Below are 25,484 nucleotides of genomic sequence, written 5' to 3'. Positions count from 1 at the left end.
TGATAACATGTTTAATTTTCAACATTGTTACCACAAGTTAGAGCTGTAAAATGTGTTACAATATGTTTTCAATATAAACACCTTGAATGATTAAAAATCGTTCACAAATACATTGCATTATGAAATAAATTCTAAATACAATCAAATGTTATCAGAACAATAAAAAAAAAAAAAATTCTATTATTTTATTCAATCTATCATCATGTATTGTTTTACTGTATTTATTAATTATTTAAAACAGAAACTTATTTTCATAAATAAAGCTGTGGACGAAACCAATTACTTTGAACACAACATTATTATCTGAAACCTAGTTCACAAATTATAGGATTCCATTAAAACAGACCAGGATGCTATTTGTAAACCGAGAAGTCTGCTGCTCTTGTTAAATTTTATTTCAGATGACAAATGACTTGAACAAGTAATATTTTTTATTATGTGATAGTGAGTGGCTAATATACCACCTAAGCATACTGTTGTACATACATATTACTCAAATTTGTTTATTGACTTACGTGGGGGGAAATAAACATAAATCCGGACCATTAAATGGTTTTGCAGCGACCATTTCCGAAATACAATGTTCCTACAAGTCAGCACTGCCCCCTGTTGGTATTTGTTGACTATACATTCCCTATGCGTCTCCTTATACTCCACACACATGACAAGCTCACTTCTGTGCACAATGTCCAACTAATATTGTATTTTTAATAGAAGATATATATTCCAAATAATGCTAAACTACATTTCTAACGCTGCTAGTTCACGACATTTAATTTCCAAACACTCTAGAGTTGACCACAACGTTGATTTATCTCATCCTATCCAAGCAAAGCTTCATCTGTAGGTCTGCTGTCTGTTGCTGTCTCCATTCACCCACCATAAAGCTCGCGACCGCGCCTTTAAAATTCAAGCGTGGCGAGGGAGACTGTCGTGAACGCGCACAGGAGGCTTGACGTCACTGAGGCGCCCTGGCTCTCCAGAGCCGCTGGTACTGCTGGCAAAAAGATGGGGAAATCAGATAGACATCAATCGAGTAATTAACATGAAATGACGGGCTTTTCTCGCTGCTTACCGACTGACTGAGGATTCAGTATTGGCTTGAGCTCCAACAGACAACGATAAAGGTAGTTTCTTTGGACAGGTTTTCATCACGCGCTATTGTGTTTGTGAGGAAAAATAGAGGTCCGAGTTGAGCCCATAGATCGGATGGACGAGCCTGTGTCACGGTTTAGCTCACGGTAAACGTATGTGCATTGATATGTGATCATTTCCTTGATATTAACTCGACTCGCAGTTACGTGTGTCACGGTCTGATTGAAGAAAATCGTCGCGTGAAACGAAAAGCGGCTCCGTTGAGTTTCAGTAAAACACGGTTTGCTGTGGGTGTCTCCCGAGTAGACCGCGTACCGTGCCGTTAGAATCGGGCTAAACGCTTTAATCCGGTCCAGTGTGTCACAAACGTTTTCCCGCATCTAACGAACGTATCACGTCCGTTACCTCGATCTCTATTGTCTCTATTCGCGTTTGGGTTTACGAGCAAGGACGTCTTTTCCCCTCACGGCGTCCACCATGGACTCTATCCTCTTTTCCCTCCCGAGCTAGCGGGAGGTGTGTACTCCATGGCGTCCGCGAATTGGAGGAACAAATACATTTGGAGCGTCGGGATTTATTCCGCAGACGACATCGAGGAACCGATGTGCGTGTGAAGCAAACGGCAGCACGAAGGTGTTCACAGGTAGCTGAAGGAGGAGATGTTAGCCGGGACGTCAAGGTAACGTTAGCTGCTACAAGGCCACGCACAGTGACGTTACCCTGTTACCCGGGTCGACTTCAGCGACACCGAATATGAAACCGAGCATAAAATAGATTAATCAGATTCATTCCGTACTCAAAGTCTCGTAATGTTATATACTACCAACATGTTGACTCTTATAATTGCGATATAGCATTCAATTTAACCTTAACCAGCTTAAATCAGTGGCTCCTAATCTCTCTCTCTCTCTCTCTCTCTCTCTCTCTCTCTCTCTCTCTCATTCATATACATAGATTTTATATTTATTTGGCTGGAGCTGGATAGTGACTCCCAGAGAGGATCCTAGACTGTTATTTTTTTTGGGTGGCCAGACTGATGCCGGCGTTGATACTACTTTATAAAATGTGAACACTTTATGTTGTCTTATTAATTTATAATGGATGCTTCATGAATGCTATCACCAGGCCATTTATAGGGGACAACTGTTTTTTTCTTTGCAGATTTGTGTATCATTTGTAACACTGGATAGCTCCTGTTGGAAGAAGACCAATAAGTTATCGTGCGCATTGTGCCCGGCGTCTCCAGTTGAAGCAGCATCACCACCACATATTCACAGAGTAACACTTTCAGCAACAACATACAGATACTTGAGGTCATACTTCGGTTTTGCTGTTGGCCCCGTTCTTCTATTTAGCAGAAGATGTACGGTAGTGCCCGCTCTGTTGGCAGAGGGGATGCCAACCATAGTGGAGGTAGAGATGGAGGTGGTACTGGCAATCAGGGATCTAGCCGTTCCCCTCGCCTTCCCCGTTCTCCTCGGATGGGACACCGTCGCACCAACAGCACCGAAGGCAATGGAGGAGGTCCTGGAGGAGGAGGAGGCAAAACCCTTTCCATGGAAAACATCCAGTCCCTCAATGCAGCGTATGCCAACTCAGGACCAATGTACCTGAGTGACAATGAGGTTGCCATGGCAGGTGACCACATTCCCAAAAGTGGTGTGACAGTCACGACCATGGGGAGACATAGGGTGACATACGGGTCAAGGGGCAACAGCAGTGGAGTTGTGGCTGCTAGCACCCCCAACATCTCCACCTTAGTGCCTGGCAATGCTCTGCTGCCAGCAGGCATGATGGCAGGTGATGCTCTCGCTTTTGGGGACCACCACATGGCTTCCACTGTGCCCCACTCTCTAAGGCAGGCCAGAGATAACACCATACTGGACTTGCAGGCCCAACTGAAAGAGGTATTTTGCAAATGTTTCTCTATATTTGCAGATGTAATGATAATAAAATAAGAGGTTGACTTTGGTTCAACGGACCACATTTACAGTATTTACGTGCTCATTCCTTTATGCTGCTTTCTCAGATTCTGCGTGAGAATGAGATGCTGCGGCGAGAGGTGGAGGTTAAGGAGAGCAAGCTCAGCTCCTCCATGAATTCTATCAAGACCTTCTGGAGCCCAGAATTAAAAAAGGAGCGAGCTCTCAGGAAAGATGAGGTTTCCAAGATCACAGTCTGGAAGGAGCAATATCGCGTGATTCAAGATGAAGCACAGGTGAGTGTTCCTTTGTATTTAGAGATAGAATAGATGTTTTTGCAAAAAATGGTATCAAGTCATTATTATCAATCTAAATGGATTCTTCAACTGGCCTGGGTCAAACATCTTTGACTGGAAAAACGCATTTCATCCAGTGTATCAGCTTTAGTGCGTGCGTTTGTGTATGTGTGTGTGTGTGTGTGTGTGTGTCTAACATTTGGTTAATCCTCTTATATGCAGCTATAGGCTGGTGCTTAATAGATGAAAGGGGCCGTACATCTAATGGCTGCGTTAGCATTTCTATATGTTTTAGAACTTGCTGGAAATGTGGAGAAAGAGCTCAATTAAACTGTGTATATGCATCGTCTATAAACCACTGCAGAAAATAAGAAACCGACTGAGGAATATTGTCACAGGTAGCAGTCATAAACCCCAAGTAGTTTTTTGATTATGCGGAGTTCAAGAACATTTAATAATTGTTATTTTAGTTTAGGGCACATGTTAAGTGGTAGATTTAGGTGAACTGATCAAAAAACTGAAAAATATATTGTACATTTGTTTATTAAAGGAAATCCACACTCAACACTTCAGAATTCACCGTTCACGTTTTAATCGTATTTTGTAAAAAGTAATATAGTATCTCTTATCTTATACCACAGTTTAATTGACTTATTATTGTAGAGTTCTATATGAGCCTTTTCATATACATGTGTCAATTTTCACTTGTTTTTCTCCTCCTTGGATCTGAATCTAAGGAACGGAGACACTGGCTTTGTAAAATGTGAGCTCCTGGTTCAGCAGCCTGTCAGCCTGCACACATGTTTAATATCAATAAGTAAACACACAGGCCCTATGTGTACACCCTACAGTGTGTTTTGGGAATTTTGCAAATTAAGTATCATTATTGAAGAAAATAATCTTTGTTTCACTGGGCTTCTTAATAGATGGGCAGATGTGTATAATTAGCGGTTTTCACTCCTGCTGAGACAGAATCACACTGGACTAATTCCCAGTAATGTCTAAGTAGCGCAGGACTAATCAGTGGGTGCTTTAATTTAAAGATGTCTGCTTTCATATGTCAGCCTCCACCTCCCACACTGGCACACATGCAACGGAAAGCACAGACACGCACATACACACTCTCACAAGGCATTTGGGTAATTACAGCTTCAGATCAACTGCATGCCCTCATTGATTGCAGTTCCATCTATTTGTGGATGGGTCTGCAATTGTATGTTTATGTGTGTCGTTTCTGACTCTGTGCTCGCTATACTGATATGTTTGCACGACAAAGCATTTATGGCCATCGTCCTCTGTGATAAGTGACTGCTATTATGAGTGAGGACTGTCTTCTGTTTCAAATGACGCAAAAAATAAAATACCTGTATGTTTGGTACCTTTTTGAATTATCCCTTTTGTCTTGCTAAGTACGCTTTGCCACATGGTTACTTGTCAAATGTATGTTATTATACAGTTGTTAACTGTCCTGTTGAGACTCCGCCCACTCCTCCTCCCCACCGCCATCTGCCTGATGGATCGTGGAGGTCTCCATCGTGGAATATGCCTACTATGAACTATTCATACACTCTGTCATATTCATTGAATGTATTTTAACTCTAAATCTGTCCTTCTGTACACATTACATCTATTGCATCTGTCCATCCTAGGAGAGGGATCCTCCTCTGTTGCTCTCCTCCAGGTTTCTTCCCTTTTTTTCCCCCTGAAGGGTTATTTGGGAGTTTTTCCTGGTCCGATGTGAGGTTTTGGGGCAGGGATGTCTATGTGTACAGATTGTAAAGCACTCCGAGACAAATTTGTAATTTGTGAAATTGGGCTATACAAATAAACTGAATTGAATTGAATTGAATTAATATGCAAGGGGAGCAGATAAAGGGGAGAACATCACACCGAGTATGTATCACACACTGAGCATCTTTAACATGTTGACTTGTATACAATGTGCCTCGTGCTTTGGATGATCTGTAGAGAGGTGCGGCTCTGCAGTGTGCACTGTGTCCTCACGGGCTGTGACTTACGTATTTGGATCACTTTAGTTGGTGCCTCACATCTCCAACTCTTTGTGCTCTCGCAAACGCCTGACTGTTATCTCTCCTCAGGCAGAGAGAGTGAGAATATGGGAGCCCAGGAAGGGAGAAGGTGTGTGTGTGTGTGTCCGTGCGTGCTTCTGCCTGTGTATATGCAGGGGGTGGAGCGGTGCAGTCACAGCAGTGAGTCAGCCTTAGTCAAGTGGGTGGAGACAGGGTGATGGAAAGTGAGGGTTAGTGAGTATTGGAGGGAAGAGGGAGGACGAGAAGCAAGATGGATTCAAAGTGTGTGTGAGGAGGAGAATAGTGAGTGCCAGTGGAGGGAGAAGGACAGAATGACAAAGGGAGGGGGCGGAGGAGGAGAATGGAGAAAAACGAAGCAAGACACTGACTTCTCTCTTTGTTCTGTCGTCTGAAAAAACGCTCACAGCTGGTTCAGACCAGAGTGTAACACAGCCTCGTGTCACTGTCTCACAGCAGCTCTGCCAAGTGTCCGTGGCATCAGATGCCACCAACAATGCAATACTATACTGGGCTGCTTGTGTTTCACCTCTTGTATTTCTCCGGGCATGAAATGTAACACTGTCCACAAAGCCTGACTGTTGAGGGTGCATCTGTCAGGCCACTGCAGAATTTTCAGTCACGATTACAGGCTGATTTTTAACACTCGGTAGTACAATGTTCTGTAAGGATTCACTCCCATGAGGTGCGATTACAGCACCCTCTTTGTTACTCAATGAATCAATACAAATTCCTTCACCTCATTGTGAATCATGTAAGTCCAACAAATGGACCAAAAAACAGATAAATACTAACAAATGAACATGCGCCATTTGTTTCTAGCATCTCCAGATGACTGTTCAAGCTCTTCAGGACGAACTGAGGATCCAGAGGGACTTGAATCAGCTGTTTCAGCAAGACCCCGCCCTCCAAGGCCGGGACCTGGCCCTCGCCTCTGAACCCACGGAGGAGAACTACCGGCGACTATATGCGGAGCACGAGAGGCAGGCCAAAGAGCTCTTCCTCCTAAGAAAGACCCTCGAGGAGATGGAGCTCAGGATTGACACGCAAAAGCAAACTCTGGGAGCCAGAGACGAGTCTATCAAGAAACTTCTGGAGATGCTGCAGAGCAAAGGTTTGTTTGTGCCTCAGTGGAGACATTTAAAGCCAGTTGATCCTCATGAAGTATCAACACCGGGGCTGAATGTCAAAGGCAATGCAGAACCGGGCTACGAAGCAGTTCTTCTGTTGGCCAATAGATTATGAGTATTGTACAACACTGTATGCAAGTCTTTCTTAAAGCAGACATTGCTTCTGCTTGATCCACCCAAGCTCTATAAGTCGCTGGTCAAATACAGGTGTCTGCGCTCCACAAACTAACCGCCATGCATGCTTCTGAGGCGAGGAACATCTGAGGGCTTCATGCAAAAACTTGTGCAGCACGGTCTCCCAAAATAATCTCATGTCATGGTTCTTTGGTGGCACAAAATATCTGTGATTATCACATTGACAAACCAAAGACGTCAAACCAAGAAGAAACTCAAAGCCCATTTAAACCCCACAGAACAACTTGATAGATAACAAATTAAAGAAATACTGTACTTATGTGTTTCATGTTGGCTGTTTTGTGAGTCCAGTGCTTTTCGATATCCTCCCCTACTGAACAGAGGAGCTTTAAAGTCTCAGCTCCTGTGTTAACCTTGTGGCTATGAAATAAAAGTCTTTCAACCCATCTCCTTCTGGTAACCACGGCGTCTGTACATCCTCCTCAGGGCCGTCTGCCAAGGCTTCAGAGGAGGACCAGGAGCGGACCAGGAGACTGGCTGATGCAGAGATGCACAGGCATCACCTTGAGAGTTTACTGGACCAGAGAGACAGGGAGATTAATGCACTCAGAGAGGTAATGTCCAACCATGGGAGACGTGTTGCATTACATTGGTCTAGTTATGTTGTTCCTGCTCTGATATGAAACTGTTTATTGATGTGTTACACATACATGCAACATGTTCTTCTTCATCTGACCTAAAAGGAGCTGCACCGTCGATTCGAGGGAACCCCTGAGTCCACAAAAACTAAGGCTCTGCAGACTGTCATCGACATGAAGGTGAGGATTTAAGAAGAGGTGTGTGTGTGTAAGTATTTTTGTTTTATTTCTTCTCCCAAATCTTAAATCTTTGCGTGTGAACTCCGCTTCATCAACCCCAGGATGCAAAAATGAATTCCATGGAGCGTGGCCTGCGGGACATGGAGGAGGAGCTGCTCATGCTGAAATCCAATGGCCTGCTGAGCTGTGAGGAGCGGCAGGAGGAGATGAAGCAGATGGAGGTCTACCGCAGCCACATGAAATTCATGAAGAACAAGGTCTGGGAGATGAGTTTAGTTTAACTGGACTGTTGTCGTAAAGCAGGAATACGACTTCTCATGATCAGATGCTTTTTCTCAGCAGGTGTCAACTTTGAATTCACCAGAAACGTGCATTTGCTCATTTCTTCTCCCTCCCCCATGGCCATCTCTCTTGTTTGTTTCAGATAGAGCAGGTGAAGCAGGACCTCTCCAGGAAGGACACCGAGCTGCTTGGTTTGAGGACCAAGCTGGAGACGCTCACCAACCAGTTCTCAGACAGCAAGCAGCACATCGAAGTCCTCAAGGAGTCCCTCACTGCCAAAGAGCAGCGAGCCGCCATCTTACAGACGGAGGTACAGCCGATGCATTTTATACTCTCTTGCTCAGCTGACTTTGGAATAGGTGTAAACAGGAGCACTTTAAGAGAAAAGACTTGTTCCTCCTACTTCTGACCGATATTAAAACAAACAAAAGCTCAGACGTTATTTGTATGTATTTGTTTGAGAGCATGGCAAAGTCACGGTCAGTGATTGTCCACCTTTTGCTGACCAGGTGGATGCCTTGCGCCTGCGCTTGGAAGAGAAGGAGTCCACTCTGAATAAGAAGAGCAAACAGATACAAGAAATGTCAGAAGAGAAGGGCACTCTCAACGGGGAGATCCACGACCTCAAAGACATGCTGGATGTCAAGGAGCGCAAAGTCAATGTGCTTCAGAAGAAGGTGATTTGGACTCGGAGCAGTTTCAAAGAGCTTGTGTCGTCTGAAATGACGTCGTGCTACAATGCGTGTCCTGTGGCTGACGTTCATTCTGCGTTCACAGATTGAGAACCTGCAGGAGCAGCTGTGGGACAAGGAGAAGCAGATGAGCAGCCTGAAGGAGAGGGTCAAGTCTTTGCAGGCGGACACCTCCAACACCGACACTGCTCTCACCACACTGGAGGAGTCTCTTGCAGAAAAGGTGAGTTTATATCTGCACACGCCAAGCGACGTCTGACTACAGAGTGTATGCATGTTCATTAGTAGCGACGTATGTGTATTGATGAGTTAATGCATGTCTGTTCGTTTTGTTCGCCTCCTGCTAGGAGCGCATTATTGAGCGTCTAAAAGAGCAGCGAGATCGAGACGGCCGGGAGAAGACGGAGGAGATTGACAGCAACAAGAAGGAACTGAAAGAGCTGAAGGAGAAAGTGAGCCTACTGCAGGGAGACTTGTCGGACAGAGAGGTGAGAAACGGTTGGAGCAACACAAGCTCCGGCAAACTCTTGTTTACCGCGGTTCTATTAGCACAGTGTGTTTTTGTTGTTGTTAGTCTTACTTTGCCATGAGTCATGGATGCCTGTGTTAGAGCCAGTGTATTTTCAGTCTCCCCAGTCCCGTTCTCTTAGAGTTCGGTAAGATGCAAAAGGTTCATCTACGCTCCTGTGTTTGTGTGTTTGTGCAGACGTCTTTGTTGGACCTGAAGGAGCATGCATCGTCCCTGGCCTCCTCCGGTCTGAAGAAGGACTCCAAACTCAAGAGTATGGAGATCGCCTTGGAGCAGAAGAGGGAGGAGTGCCTCAAAGTGGAGAATCAGCTTAAGAGAGTGAGAGCCTAAAAATAAAGTAATGTGCTGGCTCAGCTCTACATGACGCTACTAAATGTGTTCTTGTGTACGATTGTGTCTGGATGTATATAGTCGGGCATCGAACCCCTCGCTGCGGAGGCTTGAGTGAATAAAGCTGCGTTTAACTTGCATCGCTCCTTTACCAGGCTCAAAACGCAACCCTGGAAGCTCAGGCCAACACTGAGCTGGCCGAGCACATTAAGAACCTCGAACAGGAAGTGGCCCGCCACAAGGAGGATTCTGGGAAGGCCCAGGTTGAGGTGGACCGCCTGCTGGAGATCCTTCGGGAAATGGAGAATGAGAAGAATGACAAGGACAAAAAGATCAATGAGCTGGAGAGGTGGGTAGAAAAACATGCACATTTCAGTGACTCTCAAAAAAATGTTTTTAAATTACATTTTTTTTGTCAGGATGACTTTTCAAGTAGGTAAACTCTAAAGATGTGGACATCGACTCTCCACCAGGTCTTTAAGCTTCGCCCATGTCACTAAACAGTGGTGAATGATTATGTGTCAGTAGATGTGCAGCTGGTTTCTGATTGTGAGCCCTGAAATGAGTCGTAAATGTTCAGTGTACAGATCTTTATTTGTGACTTTGTTCCAGATGATTTTAAGGATCTGAATGAGTCTTGTGTGTGCGGTTTGTTGTGCTGTGAAGCGGATACATTGTGCTTTCTGCAAACAGTTTTCATCCCTGCTAGCGTGGACTTGTGACCACTGTTCCTCGTGACTGATGCACATTTATCTTCAATGACATCGCGTCACCCTGGAGATTGTTGCCTTGAGCACATTAAATGTGGTATTTTAGTGTAATTTGGCCATCTGCCATTTGCACATCTTAGTCTAATTGCCTTGATGCGGATGTGGAGAATGTTATGAGCAGACCTGCTCTACAGCTGGGAGGTCCCGCTGTAGGAGTTGGCATAGGAAGGCCATGTTTCTGCAATTGTTGCTCTTTATGTGTGTTGTGATTCATGAGATTTATGACACCCGTCGCTACATAATCGTAGAGCTGATGTGAATGAGCCAGCCCCCCTTTCCGCCCCGCTCCTTTTTTTTCCTTCTTCATCTTGACTTTTTATGGTCTTTCCTTCTCTTTACTGCTTTCTTGTCTTTACACCGGAAATCTCTCGCCCCACCAGTTTGTCCTCCAGGTTAGTATTTCCTCTTTCACCCTCTCATTGTTCCGTATTTCACACTCAATTCTCAGATTGAATCTTTGCTGTCAAAAGCCAGTCTGTAAAAGCTCTGGTTGTAAATGTTATTTAAAAAAGGGAGGCTTCTCATCTATTTTTGTCCGCATTTGATTTGAAGATTCATTTTCTTTGCCACCTGACACCTTTATCTTACAATTGGCTACAATCATAACGGACTTATGTACATTATATAATCATAATTGTGGCGTAAAGAAGGCTTCCTTTGGAATCAGACAGAACAATAAATTTGGTGCATATCCGTACTCATAACTTATTTACACTTTTCCCACAATAATAATCATTTATTTTATATAGCGCTTCTCAAGGCATGCCGACATCCCGAAGTCGCTTTACAGAGTCCAGTAGTCACACACACACAGTCATCCCGGTGGTGGTAAGCTACATCAGTAGCCACAGCTGCCCTGGGGCAGACTGACGGAAGCGTGGCAGCCAATCAGCGCCTACGGCCCCTCCGAACACCACCAACACTCATTCACATCCATACGAACCGGGGTGAGGCTGCGGTGCATGTCTTTATGATGGTGGGGGAAACCGGAGTACCCGGAGGAAACCCACGCAGACACGAGGAGAACATGCAAACTCCACACAGAAAGGACCTGGAACGGGACGACCGGGATTCGAACCCAGGACCTTCTTGCTGTGAGGCGACAGTGCTAACCACTGCGCCACCGTGCTGCCTTCTCTTTCCAACTTGAATAATAAATTACCTTTACATGTAAAGTGGAACGATAGTCTAATTTACACATGTGCATAACATGTTATTCTTGTGTCAATCTAGGCAGACAAAGGACCAGTCAAAGAAGGTGGCTTCTCTCAAGCACAAGGAGCAGGTGGAGAAAAGTAGGAATGCTCGACTCATGGATGAGGCCAGGAAGAGGGAGGACAACATGTCTGAGCAGGTGTGTGTGTGTGTCTCTCTCTCTCTCTCTCTGAACCTTTCATGAGAAAAAAGTTCACATTTGCTGGCACTGGCTACCTAGTTCATTGCCATGACGTGACCTCTTCCTCCTCCTGTTGCGTAGGACGCTCTGCGTCAGAAGTCTGAGCGCATAGAGGAGCTGGAGGAGGCCCTGAGAGAAAGCGTTCAGATCACGACGGAGCGAGAGATGGTGCTGGCACAGGAAGAGGCTGCCAGGTCTCTCCAGGAGAAACAGGTACCCAACTGCTCGGAAACAAACGCGCACACGAGAAACGGACGTTCATCAACCCAAAGGGTCGCATGCCGTACATGCAACATCTAAACTCCAAGAAACGGCTTCATATACTCAGATTCTTTTCCCCCTCATCTTTTTGCTGCCATTGTGGTGTTTCTCATCCTTTCTCCACCTGTCACGGCTAAATAGTGAGGGACTAATGAGGGGATGGGCTGCAGGTGGGAAGGGCGTGAGGACCAGGTGAAGGGAATGAGGGACTAACGAGGGAGTGATCAGAGGCAGGTGAGGGGAGTTGGATTGACGAGATGGTGTGACAGGATGAAAACAACTATTACAAAAAGGAAGGCGTGGAGCTAAACTGTTACACCACCTCCCTTCTCGCCTTTGGCCTCCATCTCTCAGTTCTATTATCTTTGTTTTCTCTTGTTTTCTCTCTGCTACACACCGCCTCTCAGAAGCACTCACTCAAACCAATGCATGAGTCCCACCTCGCCCACTTTAAGTGGTCTAAGGTACGAGCCCAGAACGTGTGCCCTCCCATCAGTGAGCAACAACTCTTTGAGGGGTGGACACAATAATGGCAACACCTCTACAATTCGTGCAATGACACAACGACCCTGCAATACATGCGTTTGTGAAAAAGGATATTTCTGGGGGAATTTGAGTTTGATGTTGTTGGATTGCATCATTTTTTGTTGCCGTTTCCAGCTCATGTAGTTTACGAGTTATTTGGTTTACCTGCTGTTTGCTTATTAAACATAGCAATGCTAATTAATTGGTTGGCTCGAACATCAAGTAGCCAATAGAATTGATCATATTGTAATCAATAATTTTCTTTTTCATTCAGTTAATTGCAATAAAGCATGTGCTGATGACAAACAATGGTACTCTTGTGCCCTTTCTAAATGAATAACAGGTAAATGAAATCTTGTGCTGTAGTTTAATCTGTGTTAGTTGATCCCTCGTCCTTCCCAAAAGCCCACATGAGTTCTGCTTTTCCTGTCTCTAATTAGAGTGCACAGTTTAATTTCTTGCTAAATGTACTTGGCTTTCACTCGTGGATTTCGGTAATCAGTTTTATTCTAGTCATGATTGAATCATGTGTGTGTTCCCAGATGGAGGAGCTGCTGGGGGCCATGGAGAAAGTGAAGCAAGAGCTGGAGTCCATGAGAGCCAAACTGTCCTCCACCCAGCAGTCTCTGTGTGAGAAAGAGACTCATCTCTCAACGCTGCGAGTTGAGCGCAGAAAACACTTGGAGGAGGTGCTGGAGATGAAGTAAGACACACACACACACACACACACACACCACAGGGTGGAGTAGACTCTGGAGTATCGATTGCTGCCTTCATCTTGTAAAATGTCATCCTATTCTGGCCTTCCCCAGCTGGCAGGATGAATTTCTGCACTAAATAATAAATGATCATTGATGTATTGACTTGTGTGGTTAAAGGGCATGTTGATTCATCCCCACCTAACAGGCAGGAGGCGCTGCTGGCTGCAATCAGCGAGAAGGACGCGAACATAGCCCTGCTGGAGTTATCCTCCTCCAAGAAGAAGAAGACCCAGGATGAGGTGGCGCTGCTGAAACGGGAGAAGGACCGATTGGTGCAACAGCTCAAACAGCAGGTGGGGAGGGGGCTGCTGGTAAAAGTTCATATTTCAAGGGGTTCCAATAGTTAAGGACGCATCAGTGTGATTGCACACATTCATATTTCCCACACTTGTCTCACAGATACTATGTTCACCAGTAGGGGATAAAACGCAGGGACTCGGCATCCAAAAGAAATAGAAAGATGTCGGTGATATTTAGTTTAGTAACAATAGTTTGTGTTCTCATCAGGCTTCAAAAGATAAGTGCCACATATCAGGTCCCTTTGTCCCTTGAGGATTACCTGTCTCACTGGGGAGTAACTTTTAAGTCTCAAAGTAAACTCAAAGAATGGCTCCTTATCAGACCGGTTCCTGACTGCTCCTCTGTCTGCGCCACACGGAGGCTTTAGACTTGGAGCCGCTTTTTTCTCTTGAAACTTTGTTGAATGTGGCCACTTTATTTTTAAATATAGACTGGGACAATTTATGTACAACGGTAAGCAAGATTTAGATTGAAACCATAATTCAATTTGCTCAATTCAGTACACCTACACTATTTGCAAATTGTTAGGAAATATTGTTTGGCAGCCCTAACAGAGGAGGCAACTGTTACAGAAACATTCACGTGTATTTTAACAACCGGGGGCGTCTATTTGTAGCTTCTTCCATCTTTCCTAATGCTTGGAACATTTTATTTCTGCCGGCTTCTGCTGTGATTACAAGACTTCAGGTACATTGATGCTTCACAGTCGGGGAAAAGCACAGCTGTTCGTGATAGACGGCTCATTTATGTTTAGCTGCGTCAGTTTCAGGGTCCTGGTGTCCATGCTGTCAAACGATAACGTCTTACAGGGGCACTCTAATAGAAACACCTGTGCTGTATTAATGCAAGTCGATGTTTCTGCTGTGAACAAAGCCCTTCTGTCTCTCACTTGTTGGTACTGCTGGACTCGTCACACACCTCAGTAATAATGCTCCTGAATGAAATGGAACTATAAGTGTTGGGCAGAGTTGATTGTGGATGAGTGACCATTCCATTGTGTTTTTTTATTCTTACACTCTTAAATTCACAGACTCAGAACAGAATGAAACTGATGGCAGATAACTATGAGGATGACCATCTGAAGACTGCGCCTGACCAGACCAATCACAAACCCTCTCCAGATCAGGTAGCTTAACGCTCCACCGATTAGTCATCTTTCCATTTCATTCTCAACAGCTCATCGAAAATGTCCATAATTGATTTATTAACAATATAAAGAAGGTAGAACTGATGCCAGAAGGGAACTATGTTTGAAATGGAAGTTTTCTCTGCGTAACCGTTCTGTCTTTATACTAACCAAATGTTTTTTTGTAACGCTGCGATTGGCTTACCTTATGGCTAACAGGATGATGAGGAGGGTATTTGGGCGTAGCCAACCTTTTGCCCTCCCCCTTCTCTCTCTCAGCCATTTTGTTCAGAAGGGTGAGCTCGTATGAAAAGCCAGACCTGTCGCCCTTTTCCTCATCTTTGCTCCGTGGCATGTTCACTTTGTCTTCCATTTTTCGTGGTTTTCTTTTTGCCCTCAGCCATTCCTCTATTGTTGTTGTTGTTGTTGTTGTTGTTGGTCATCATTGCATGTTTTCTCCTGTGAGAGTACATCCTGTCACTGATCCCGGGCCATGTATTGCTTCTCAGTGGCGTATGGGTCCGGGTTCAGTTTGCATGCACACGCTAAGAGGATAAGACGACGTATTTGATGAAGCGTCTTCTCTTTCACTGACGAAGAGCTCCTGCATTTCATCAGTCGTTGTGTAAATAGCTCTGTGAGACTTTCTGTTGAGTTGCACATACAAAAAAAGCCACAGAATAATGCACCCGAGAAGATTCTGCTTTATATTAGCATGCATGCAGATGATGATTTATTTATTTTCATGCCAGTGGGTGTTGTGCTTCAGTCTTTCTTATTGTTCAATCAATTCAACGAGAGCATAACATTTATGTGTAGTAATGCTTTTTCATCGCCTTGTTTTCCCACACTGCGTCACACTCTTGTCCCCTCTGTCTCCCCCTGTAGATGATAGCCCCTCTTCTAGCCCTGTCCCAGAACCGCAGTAAACTCAAGCTCTACATCGCCCACCTGACTGACCTCTGCCATGACCGCGACCCCAGCATCCTCAGCCAGCTCACGCCGCCCTCTCACTACCACCACAGCGACCCCGACGACTGGGAGGAGGAGCTCCAGAAGATGAGTGTCGAACAGGTAGAGGAGGAACTTTCAGTTATTCATACCTATACGTTAGAATTTTTAACCACACATTTCTAATTTTTGGAGAAGTTAAATCACGTGTGTATTTGCATCAGTACAACTTAATTTTTTTCATTTAAAAATTAAGAATTTGCTTCTGAATGAATCAGAATTGAAATTAATGCAATCAAAGAAATTTAAGTACAATAGGAAAAATGTATCATGCATGATTCGTCACTTTTGTCAATAATGTATCAAAGATATTGTCTTTTTTAAAATGTCATTTTCAAGAAACCTTTTTGAATCTCAAAAAATTCTTGACTTGCATTTCATTTTTGGGGGGGAATGCAGGGTTTTGTTGATTGAAAGTTGGGTAAAAGAAACTAATGAATGTTTTTTCCATCCAGGTCGAGAGAGAGCTGGATGTGTGTGAGAAGGAGAGCGGGGAGCTGCAGGAGTACGCCAACTCTGTTCTCCAGCAGATCGCAGACTACTGCCCCGATATCCTGGAGCAGGTTGTCAATGCCCTGGAGGAGTCGTGCTGACACCTCTGACCTCGGACACAACCTGGCTGACCCCTGGTGTTGTATAATATGTAGCCGGGCCCAGGTGCCCCGACCTCCACTCAATGAGGCTCCTGGGAGGAGGAGAGTGAACGTGGGCATCCCGTCTCACCCCGCAGAGCTTTTCCTCTTCGCTCCCCTCCTCCACCCGGGAACATACTTTCACACCGCCTGTGTGCTTTCCAGTCTCAAGTGTCGCTCTATAAAATCGAATGAGGCGCGTTCACAAACGTCGAAACGTTGTCAAGTCTGGCACTTTGAGCTTATATCAGATGACACACGGCAGTCTCTTTATTTTAATGACAGCGGTGGCAGATGGAGGCGTCTCAGTGGGAAGAGAAGAACTAAAGTACACACCTAATCACATCATCAGGCATGCAACAGCAAACTGGAGGCTTGCAAAAAGTTAACCGCTCACCCGTAAGCATTTGGGAATTCACCAAAATTCAATTTTGTCTTGTAGTATACTTGGAAAAATATTGTAGAGCTGTAAGTCTGGGACAGGTGCGTTGGGAGATAAAGGATATGAGATGAAAGAAGCAACGTTCTGCACAAAGTCTTGGAGTATACTGCCAACCTTCCTCTCCCGAGACATATCTATTCACAGCAGGAACTGCTAGATCAAGCACAGTTACCTCACCTTGGATTCCTCTTGCGTATCGTTCAAGTAAAGACCAGGGAGCTGCTACATCGAGAGGGGAGCACAGAGGAGCTCAGTTCAGTGGGTAGATGATGGAGCTATGGAGAAGCTTATTTTGTATTGTAGTCAGTGTTCCCTAACTAGTTGGCGGGACTCGCTAGTTAGAAATACAGCTACCGGTGTCCAGACATCTGAACACTTTGGAAATGCCACATATGAACCAAATATAAATGCTCTCCAAATGTTTCTACTCCCGGCGCGGATCTGTCATTGTAGCGAGGATGAAGCTGTAGGAATGTTTTACTGTGCGATCTGTGGCTGAGAGGGGAATCTGACACAGATCTGAGGTCAGCTTTAAGTTACACAATGTGCTAAAATATCAGAGAGAGGGAGGAGAAACAAAAAAAAGAAGTTATTCTCCGAGATGCATTCAGTTTTCGATGGTTTTGCACACAACGTCCACTTGTTTATGAGGTATGCAATGTTTCTGTTGAACGTTCTCGTGGCCTTGGAGCATGAACAGAGATCAGTACTGGACCTAATGCAGGGATATTTTGTTCCTCTGTTATATTGGTGCTAAGGCATGATGTAAGATCCACTGATCATTCAGTCTCATCCAAAGTGTGTGTAGATGTTACTTAAAGCCCACCTCATCTGTAGTTTGTCGACTGAATCACTGAAGAATTACAAGCGATGCTTCCATTTCTTGTATTTTTCAAATCAAAAATGCAAGTGATTCCTCCCTTTATTGTATTTGTTTTAAATCTTCAGGGCTGAGGTTTTTAATTACTAAGTGCATCTACATTTACAGGAAACAAGTCACTTTTCAGCAGATTTTGACTCTTTAGATCAGTTTGTATATAACGTGATATTTAACGCGTAGTGACTGATTTCAAGTTAATTAAGTGGAATGTGTTGTGCATTCTTTAAAAAAAAAAATTCAAAAGTTAAAAGCAGTGCAGTTGTCAAATGTTGTCTCCAGGACAAAGCGTGTGTGTGTGCGCGTGTGACAGTACTGCCATAACTCGCGGAAAGTCATGTTCTATAGAGATATATAATACATATATAAAAATGTTTACTGTATGGATATGCATTGAATGTTTGCACAGAATCTTGAAGAGTGAGCTGCTCTGAACAAAACGTTGAGTTGGTGTCTTCAGCAGAAACTGAAGAAAGTGTCAAAAAAATCTTGTGTCAAAAATAACATGTGAACTAGAAATGTTTTCAAACCGTGACTGTGTGATGGGAGAGTACTTTTCTTGCATTCATTTTCTAATCAGCGAATTGAAAATATATTTTCACCAAATGGTGATGTACATTTCTTTTCTTTTTTTATCCCGAGATTCCAGTGTTGTCTTTTTTTCTTCCCGGTTGTGTTATTTCAATGTTTTTTTCTTTTGGCTGGTTAATGTCAAAAGCAGATTGTGCCTGATGGATAAAAAATAAAGTCTCCAACCACCATCGCCTTCCTGCTGTTGTAAGAACATAATGTGATGTAATAAAACTGCATCTGGAAGTTTTCTAACACTCTCTGTATATGGGTGTTTTACTAACAACAAAACATCCACTGGTTTTGGAAGACATCAGTCGGATGACGTCTGTCATAACTGAGTGGAGACGCATTTCCCAATGTCTCGTTACAGCCCACCCCCCCCACCACCACTGGGTTCAGAGAAAGAAGCGAGCCTCTGTTGGTGTTTAATTCCCCTTACTTTGGCCTGTGTCCCTGCCCTTGCCTTAATGTCTCGTCATCTCTCTTTCTCTTCTCTTTATTGAGGACCACAGGGCTGATTAAGGGGCATCTGTCAAGTTCATGGCATTTGTTTTTTAGTTTTGCATTTGTATAAGAAATGTACTGCCTTCTGTCTGTTCGTGTTACGAAATCAAACTGTCAACAGAAAGCAACACAGACATTTGCGAGTCGTTTGGATTTTGTATGTAAATAAATAAATTATAAGCCTTGATTTCTTGCATTTTCTTTGAAAAACAAAATCAGACACATCTAAATGTGTGAATGTTTTAACTGGTTTGAAGACGAGCCCGTCGCTTGATTTCACATTAACCGGTTTTAAAGGTGCATTACTAGTCATCTGAATCACACAATTCATCCTAGATTCTTAGTAATGCTGATATTAGAAGTAAGAAATCAAAAGGGCATTCTTGATTCTCACTCACGTGCGCAGCTATTAAGACTTGTTTTACAGATGAGAAATTGCAAGTGGTGCCCTAAACTGCAAAAAAATGATAAAGATCCAAGATCAAAATTACAAATAAAAATCCTACAAGTAAACACAAAACTGAAACATATTTGCCATCTTTATTCATAAATATCACTACTGTATGAATATAAAACAATCTTAAATTACTGTTTTTTTTTAAACAAATACTCTATCGTTGGAAGCTCCTCAGGAGAAAAAACACTGATAAAACAGTTTCAAGGTATTGCATATAGCCTTGGCAGCTGTTAATTACTACACCTTACTGTAGTCGTGTTGATGAACCTTTGACAGAGTAGCATACTGGAACATCCGAGACATTATTTCCTCAGGAATATGAAACATAGCCAACTATACACAGGTAAACAAAGACAGACGGGAGTGATCCACCCACTTCAATTTGAAGTACAATTTTTTCACTCAATACAAAAAATATTGGTTACAAGTAAAAAAATACAGCCAAAAAAACCAGTTCTATCAAAATTTGACTTTCTGTTAAGGGTTAAAATGCCTAGCTATTATTCTGCAATGAGATCTTTTAAAATATCTAAGTCGCCATTGGTATGTGAGTCACAAAAATATGCACCGAAATTTAGTATTCGGCGATAGTAGGCACTCCTGTGTTTAATGGGTGAGGTAGCTAGATAGTAAGAACTGGAGACAGGCTGGGATTAAACAATGCACTTCAGAAGAGAGCAAGACTGAAACCAAAAGAGGAGTATTGCAGGGGCGGTGAACAATATTCCAGTGATCAATGCCGAGCCCCTCTCCTTGTTTTTAGTCACAGTATAGAAAGTAAAATTAAGAGTGGATACAGACCGTCCAACTGAGCACTATACACGATTAAAGATGCAGACTACATAACGGAGATTTCACCTCACTTTCTCACTCTCGGTCATCTGCCACAGTCCCAGGTTCAACACTTTAAGGCACGGGAGCTGGGTGATCCTCTCCAGACCCCTCTTGGTGATCTTAGTACAACCGTACAGATCGATCCCTGTCAGCTGAGTCAGGTGGTCAGCTATCAACTCCAACCCTTTGTCTGTGATCCGCACACACTGTCCAATGTTGAGAGTCTTGAGGTCGTGCATCTGCCGTACCATCCTGTTGATGCCGTCATCGCTGATATGGCAGGAACAGAGAGAGAGCGACTTGAGCTGGTACAGCCCCTGGGCGATGTAAGCCAGGCTCTGGTCTCCGATCTTGTCACAGAAGGAGACGTCGAGTCCAGACAGCCGGAGGGAGCCCATGGCCAGATGCATTATCCCCGTGTCACTGATGTTATCACACGACCGCAGGTTCAGGCTGCACAGGTGCGTCATGTGCGACAGGTGGATCATCCCCGCATCTGATATCCCGCCGCAGAAGCTGAGGTTGAGCACTTTGAGCTTGTTAAGGCCCTTTGAGACGTGTTTCAGGGAAAGATCGGTCAGCTTCTGGCAGTCCTGCAAGGTTAACTTCTCCAAGGACAGGCAGCCCTCTGCCGCGCTGCGGGTCATGCCCGACAGGTGACCGATGCCCACATCGGACACATGCCTGCAGCTGCGCAGGTTAAGGCTCTTGAGTCTGTGCAAGCCCCAGGCAATGAGCAACAGGCCGGTGTTGGTGATATTGCTGCATCCCCCAAGTTCAAGCACCTCCAGGTTTTTTAGATACTGGGCAATCCTGCCCAGGCTGGAGTCAGTGATCTGTTTACAAAGGCTGAGGTTCAGCACCCGCAGCGATGGGATGTCCTGCACAAAGGCATGGCCAAGTCCGTTGTCCGTGAGGTTGAAACACCCACACAGGTTAAGGCTTTCGATGTGCGGCATCCCTTGAATCACGTAGCTCAGACTTCGCCGGAGGCTGAGAATTTGAACTTTTTTGATCCCCCGAGTCTGCAGACTGGGGAACAGAGACGGGTTGGCTCTCCGCAGATGGAGCTTGGCTTCCACCCCCCTCCACACGGACTTGTGGTAGGACGCGTCCCTCCAGGCCGCGCACACTTGGGCTACTCTTCCTTTGTCTTTAACGTCCAGATAACTGAAAATAATGGCCAGGATCTCCGGGAAAAGGCACGATATATGCGTCTCCATTTCGAACATGACTGCGGCTCGACTGCTTTGGGCGGCAGAGGTCGACTGATGGCCTCGATACTGTCGTTGCGAGCTCGCAGGAACTCTGCTGCCGAAGTTGCTGCTTGGCAACGTTAGCTAACGTCAGCTAGCATTCAAACAAGCTAACGCTAGCTATAGACAGTTAGCTTCGTGCGTAGCGTAACAAACAGCCATCCCGCTGGAGCGACGCCTGCTATTAGGAGCAATACGGGGACAAATTCCTCTTTTTACGGCACAGTTATAATATTGACAAGTGGACGCAGGTGACGGAGACCGCGAAAGTCGGTCGTGATATTGAGCGAGCCGGCTAACGTTAGCTAACCTCTGCGCAGCGTTAGCTGTCTAAACTTGTTAAAAGCTGAACAACATCCGCGTCCGAGCTGTCCGAGGGCGGCGGGTCACTTCCTCCACGTCATCGCAACGCGCATCCAGGAACTTTTTAGTTTGCAGAAACTTTTCTCCGCCGGGCCGTTTGCTCGCACGAAACTGCTCCTTTAGCTTCTGGGCGCTTTCCATCCGCGCCGGAGCTCCAGAGGAGGAAGCGGCAGCGGCGGCAGCGGCAGCCTCCGCTACCGCTTAAATACACAGGAAGAGCCGTGGTGTCTGGATTCAGATAGTATAGCGTTAAGTACTTCAGCAACAAACAATAATACGTCTGTATGTTTGATCCACGTTATGTTTGTTTGTATACTATATAACGTTTGGTAAGGCGTTGCTTAAACTGTTCTTCATTATTACCATCAAATATTACACAGGCGACATTAAAGGAGGTGGCTCCTGATTGAATGACAAGTGTTTTGGCATATATGCAGACACTTAATATTTGATTTGTTATATACATACAGAGAAGAAACCCCCACATCGGCTCACGTTGACAGAAATATTGATCATTTCTCTGATCTTTTTTCTCTCTCTTGCTTCCCTCTCTTGCTCTTGTATATGTGTGTATGAATGCATGTATCTGTGTATATGTATAGTCTCCATGTATCCATATATATATATAGTTGTCCATATATATATATAGACAGTCTAACCGCTCCATCTGCCTAACCCTATCCATAATATATATATATATATATATATATATATATATATCTCCTGAAGACCCATTATAGAGAACACACACACACACATCTGCATTCATTTAGCTGGACCTCCATTTTGACTCATACTCATACCAACCGTCTATTAAACTCCTCAGATTGCTTTTCGTCCCCCCTTGTTGTTGTCATTTGTCTTACTTTGTATTGCACTGCACTCACACACATAACACAGGGCAGTGTGACTATGTGTCGTGTTATGCAGTGTTATCAGTAGTAGAAACACATTGCAGTATTTCTAAGTAATGTGAATCATAAACTCATTTATTTTACAGTTTACTGCCATGAAATCATTGTTGAAGTTTACGAAACCAAAAATGATAAAACAAAAAATACAAAGTTAAATCGTTATTAAAAAATGTAAATATTGAAAGTGACAAAATAAATTAGTTTATGTGACAAACTGTCTATTTTACAGTATGTAATTATTTTACTGTTATTTATTTACAGTATTAGAATAAATTCGGTGATGCGTGTTAATGCAGTTAAGATTAAAGGTTATTTAAGGTTAAAAAATGCAGTACCCCGTTAGTGTGATGACAGTAGCAAACTGTCTTTATTCATAAATAGCCTACACATATAATGTAAATCCCAAAGTACCTCCTCCTAGATCAGTTGTTTTTGCACATTCATACATTGACAAAGTATTTCAAGTAACAGTTAATATTCCTATAGATGTGGATAATATTTACACTAAATGTTAAATTGACTAAATTAAAATACATGATACATGGTGCAGTTCATACGCCATTGATTGACACCGATCTGTAGGCGCGTATGCTTGATATAATGTGATTATACTAGTTTGACATGAAAAAATATTGACTAATGTTGTATCATGGAAAAGATGAGCAAAATAAATGTTTTAGTGCAGTCTGTCTGGAGAAAACTATAACCTTAATGTTTTGCCTTGCGGAAAAGACTGAAATGAGTATCTATGTAACCATATTTATTGTTGGAAGGTTCAAGGACCAACAGCAACCAGCTATCTCCTCCTCCCGATGCAGCTCGTACAGTTATAAGTACGGATATAACCCAATGGACGTTACTCTGATGAACAGTTAATCAGACACATCCACATACCTGCTCTATCACCACTTTCTTTCTGCACTAACATCCTGATTCATTGTCACTGTTGTTGTTTTATATTGTACATACATTTTGTTGCTATTCTGTTGTCTTCAATGACTTTTTTATATGTATCCTGTTATTTGTAAATTTGTAAATTACATGTATGTACGACGAGAGTGAAACCCGGAGTCAAATTTGATGTATGTGCACATATACATGGCCAATAAAGCTGATTCTGATTCTGACATTATTCATTCATCAACCCAGAAACAGGTGCATCTGTTTAAAGGTGCTGCGGTGTCACCTGCCTTTCTCTTGTGTGCTACTTAGTGTAAATGTCTTCCACCTGGCGGCAAGCCCGGAGTTACTGCAGCGAGGCGTTCACTGACCTGGTCACCTCTGGCTGCTGGGAGGACACACAGCGGGTGCTTCACAATGATTTTGGGTGGTTCAGTGTGTAAAGGACAAAAGGGGCAGGATGTGTAAGACACACATGGGCACTCAATGTTCACACACAGCAAAAGGTGAACACGATAATAAAACAACAGCACAATTCAAGGCCTATCCAATACAATACACCATGTTGACTTGTCACAGTAGGAATAGCACAGGTGTAAATAATCAAATTAATGATTGCTGAATTTGATTTAGCTGCTTCAGTTTCAGGGTCCAGGTGCTGTGCATGCTGGCTATGACTCACTGAGAACATTAAACCATCGTTAAGGTGATAACTAACAGCTGGGATATTTTTGTGAACAAGTCCTATGGCTTTACACCGCTCATACGATATTTCTATTCTTTCTTCAATTATTTGACTTTTGTCTTTAATGGTCATGTACATTTTTATATATGTGTATGCATGCATGTATGTATATATATATATATATATATATATATATTATTTGTTACATTTGTCAGCTATTCAACTTTTTATCTCTCTTCTGTGACCAAATCCCTTTTCTGTTTCTTGTTTTGTTCGAACAACTTGCATTCAGTGAATCTGACCTCAGAGTCACATTTGATCCTCAGGGGCACAACTAGAAAACCTGTCCCCCTGACAACGGCTCACTTGAGGCCCTGGAACAATAAATACCTACAATTCCTGGCGTGTTTTCCTGAATCACTGAACTCCACAAATACCACTTAAAGCTTTTTTTTTTTGTTCATAGCTTTTGCAAGGAGTCAAACAAGGATACTTCTCAAAACAAAAGGAATCACAAAGACTGGAAGCATCCTATGTTTTTATTGAAATTATATACAGAACTGAATAATCATGTATAAATGCAGAATGCTCTCCTGTATTCTAAAGAGAAACGAGGGGGTATCAGTATATAAAGATCATTGTGAATGTAATAATGTTTGCCTGCTTTATACAGTTTGTAAATTAGTCAAGAGTCTCGACTCTATTCTTTATTATTTTATTGTTCTTATTTTGACTTGAGACCTTATTTTTTCTCAATTGCTAACCATGTATTATGGAACATGTTTCAACATTATTTGTTGTGTTAGATTGACGTATTGTAATGTGAGAAGCAACCATTCTCATTCGCACATAACTTTTTATGCTTCAATAAACAATAAGTACTGAGAGACGTGATATATCATATATTTAAATAACAGTCTGGCGCCACAGACTGGTGAAAAAAAACAACAATCTATATTTGATTTTCAACTGTAAGCATGACCTCTCAAACCTCTGCAGTATTTCACTTGAAATGAAAAAAAAACCTATTGAAAGAGAATTTGTTGTCTTCAAAGGGAACACTAATATTTATGATGCTGAAGAAAATGATCCATCAAGCAGAGGTGATAACGTGCTTTGAGTTTAGGCTTCCCACTGACTGATTTGTAGATATAGTGTTGATGTGGCTTTTACACATGTGTGATGTAATGAAACATTGTTATATAGGTTTTCTCTCTGGGCAAATGATGGACAAGACCACACGGAGCTAGAGAGAGGTGGAGACTGGTCGATCACTGCCTGATTATCACATCTGTGATAAGTGATTGAGCGATCGATTGAAAGGTCAAATTAAAGACAGACAATACTGAATATTTGTCCTCCAAACTTTAAGTTGTATAGTCCCCCTCTTCATTATTCATGCTTCCTCTCTAAGAGACATTGGTCAAACCTGTGTCTGTTGGAGAGATACAAGACAAATATGGAAGAGCAGGAGTGATACAACATGCAACAAGGGTCCTGACAAATTGTGACAAAGATAAATATCAAATAGTTACTTGCAATTGTGATGGTCGAGAAACATTACATTGTTATGTCTATTAAAATAACATTACATTTGTGACACTCAGTAAAGGTTCGGAT

General features: G+C 43.3%; 2 protein-coding genes across 3 annotated transcripts; one reads left to right on the top strand and one right to left on the bottom strand.

The window, feature by feature from the left end:
- Positions 1 to 1,007: 1,007 nt before the first annotated feature.
- On the top strand, positions 1,008 to 18,642 carry LOC130195254 (ELKS/Rab6-interacting/CAST family member 1-like). Of its 2 annotated transcripts, XM_056416690.1 has the most exons (21): positions 1,008 to 1,127; positions 2,257 to 3,002; positions 3,125 to 3,313; positions 6,184 to 6,475; positions 7,113 to 7,240; positions 7,370 to 7,444; positions 7,546 to 7,701; positions 7,869 to 8,036; positions 8,236 to 8,403; positions 8,504 to 8,641; positions 8,766 to 8,906; positions 9,125 to 9,265; positions 9,433 to 9,626; positions 11,281 to 11,401; positions 11,525 to 11,656; positions 12,112 to 12,168; positions 12,772 to 12,932; positions 13,136 to 13,283; positions 14,321 to 14,416; positions 15,305 to 15,490; positions 15,883 to 18,642. In XM_056416690.1, the coding sequence occupies exons 2-21, from the start codon at positions 2,457 to 2,459 to the stop codon at positions 16,018 to 16,020; spliced, it is 3,375 nt and encodes a 1,124-aa protein (XP_056272665.1). In that variant the 5' UTR covers positions 1,008 to 1,127; positions 2,257 to 2,456; the 3' UTR covers positions 16,021 to 18,642. The 2 variants fall into 2 exon arrangements, with proteins under 2 accessions (XP_056272665.1, XP_056272666.1); XM_056416691.1 differs by lacking the exon at positions 12,112 to 12,168.
- A 334-nt stretch (positions 18,643 to 18,976) lies between these two features.
- Positions 18,977 to 21,997, bottom strand: LOC130195310 (F-box/LRR-repeat protein 14-like). Its single transcript, XM_056416762.1, has one exon. It carries the CDS (start codon positions 20,976 to 20,978, stop codon positions 19,767 to 19,769), a length of 1,212 nt encoding a protein of 403 aa, XP_056272737.1. The 5' UTR covers positions 20,979 to 21,997; the 3' UTR covers positions 18,977 to 19,766.
- Between the last annotated feature and the right edge of the window lie 3,487 nt (positions 21,998 to 25,484).

This window comes from Pseudoliparis swirei, chromosome 6 (assembly GCF_029220125.1).
Source record: "Pseudoliparis swirei isolate HS2019 ecotype Mariana Trench chromosome 6, NWPU_hadal_v1, whole genome shotgun sequence".
Taxonomy (NCBI): Eukaryota; Metazoa; Chordata; class Actinopteri; order Perciformes; family Liparidae; genus Pseudoliparis; species Pseudoliparis swirei.
Note: the sequence above shows the minus strand (reverse complement) of the source record. Positions and strands in the feature narration are given on the sequence as shown.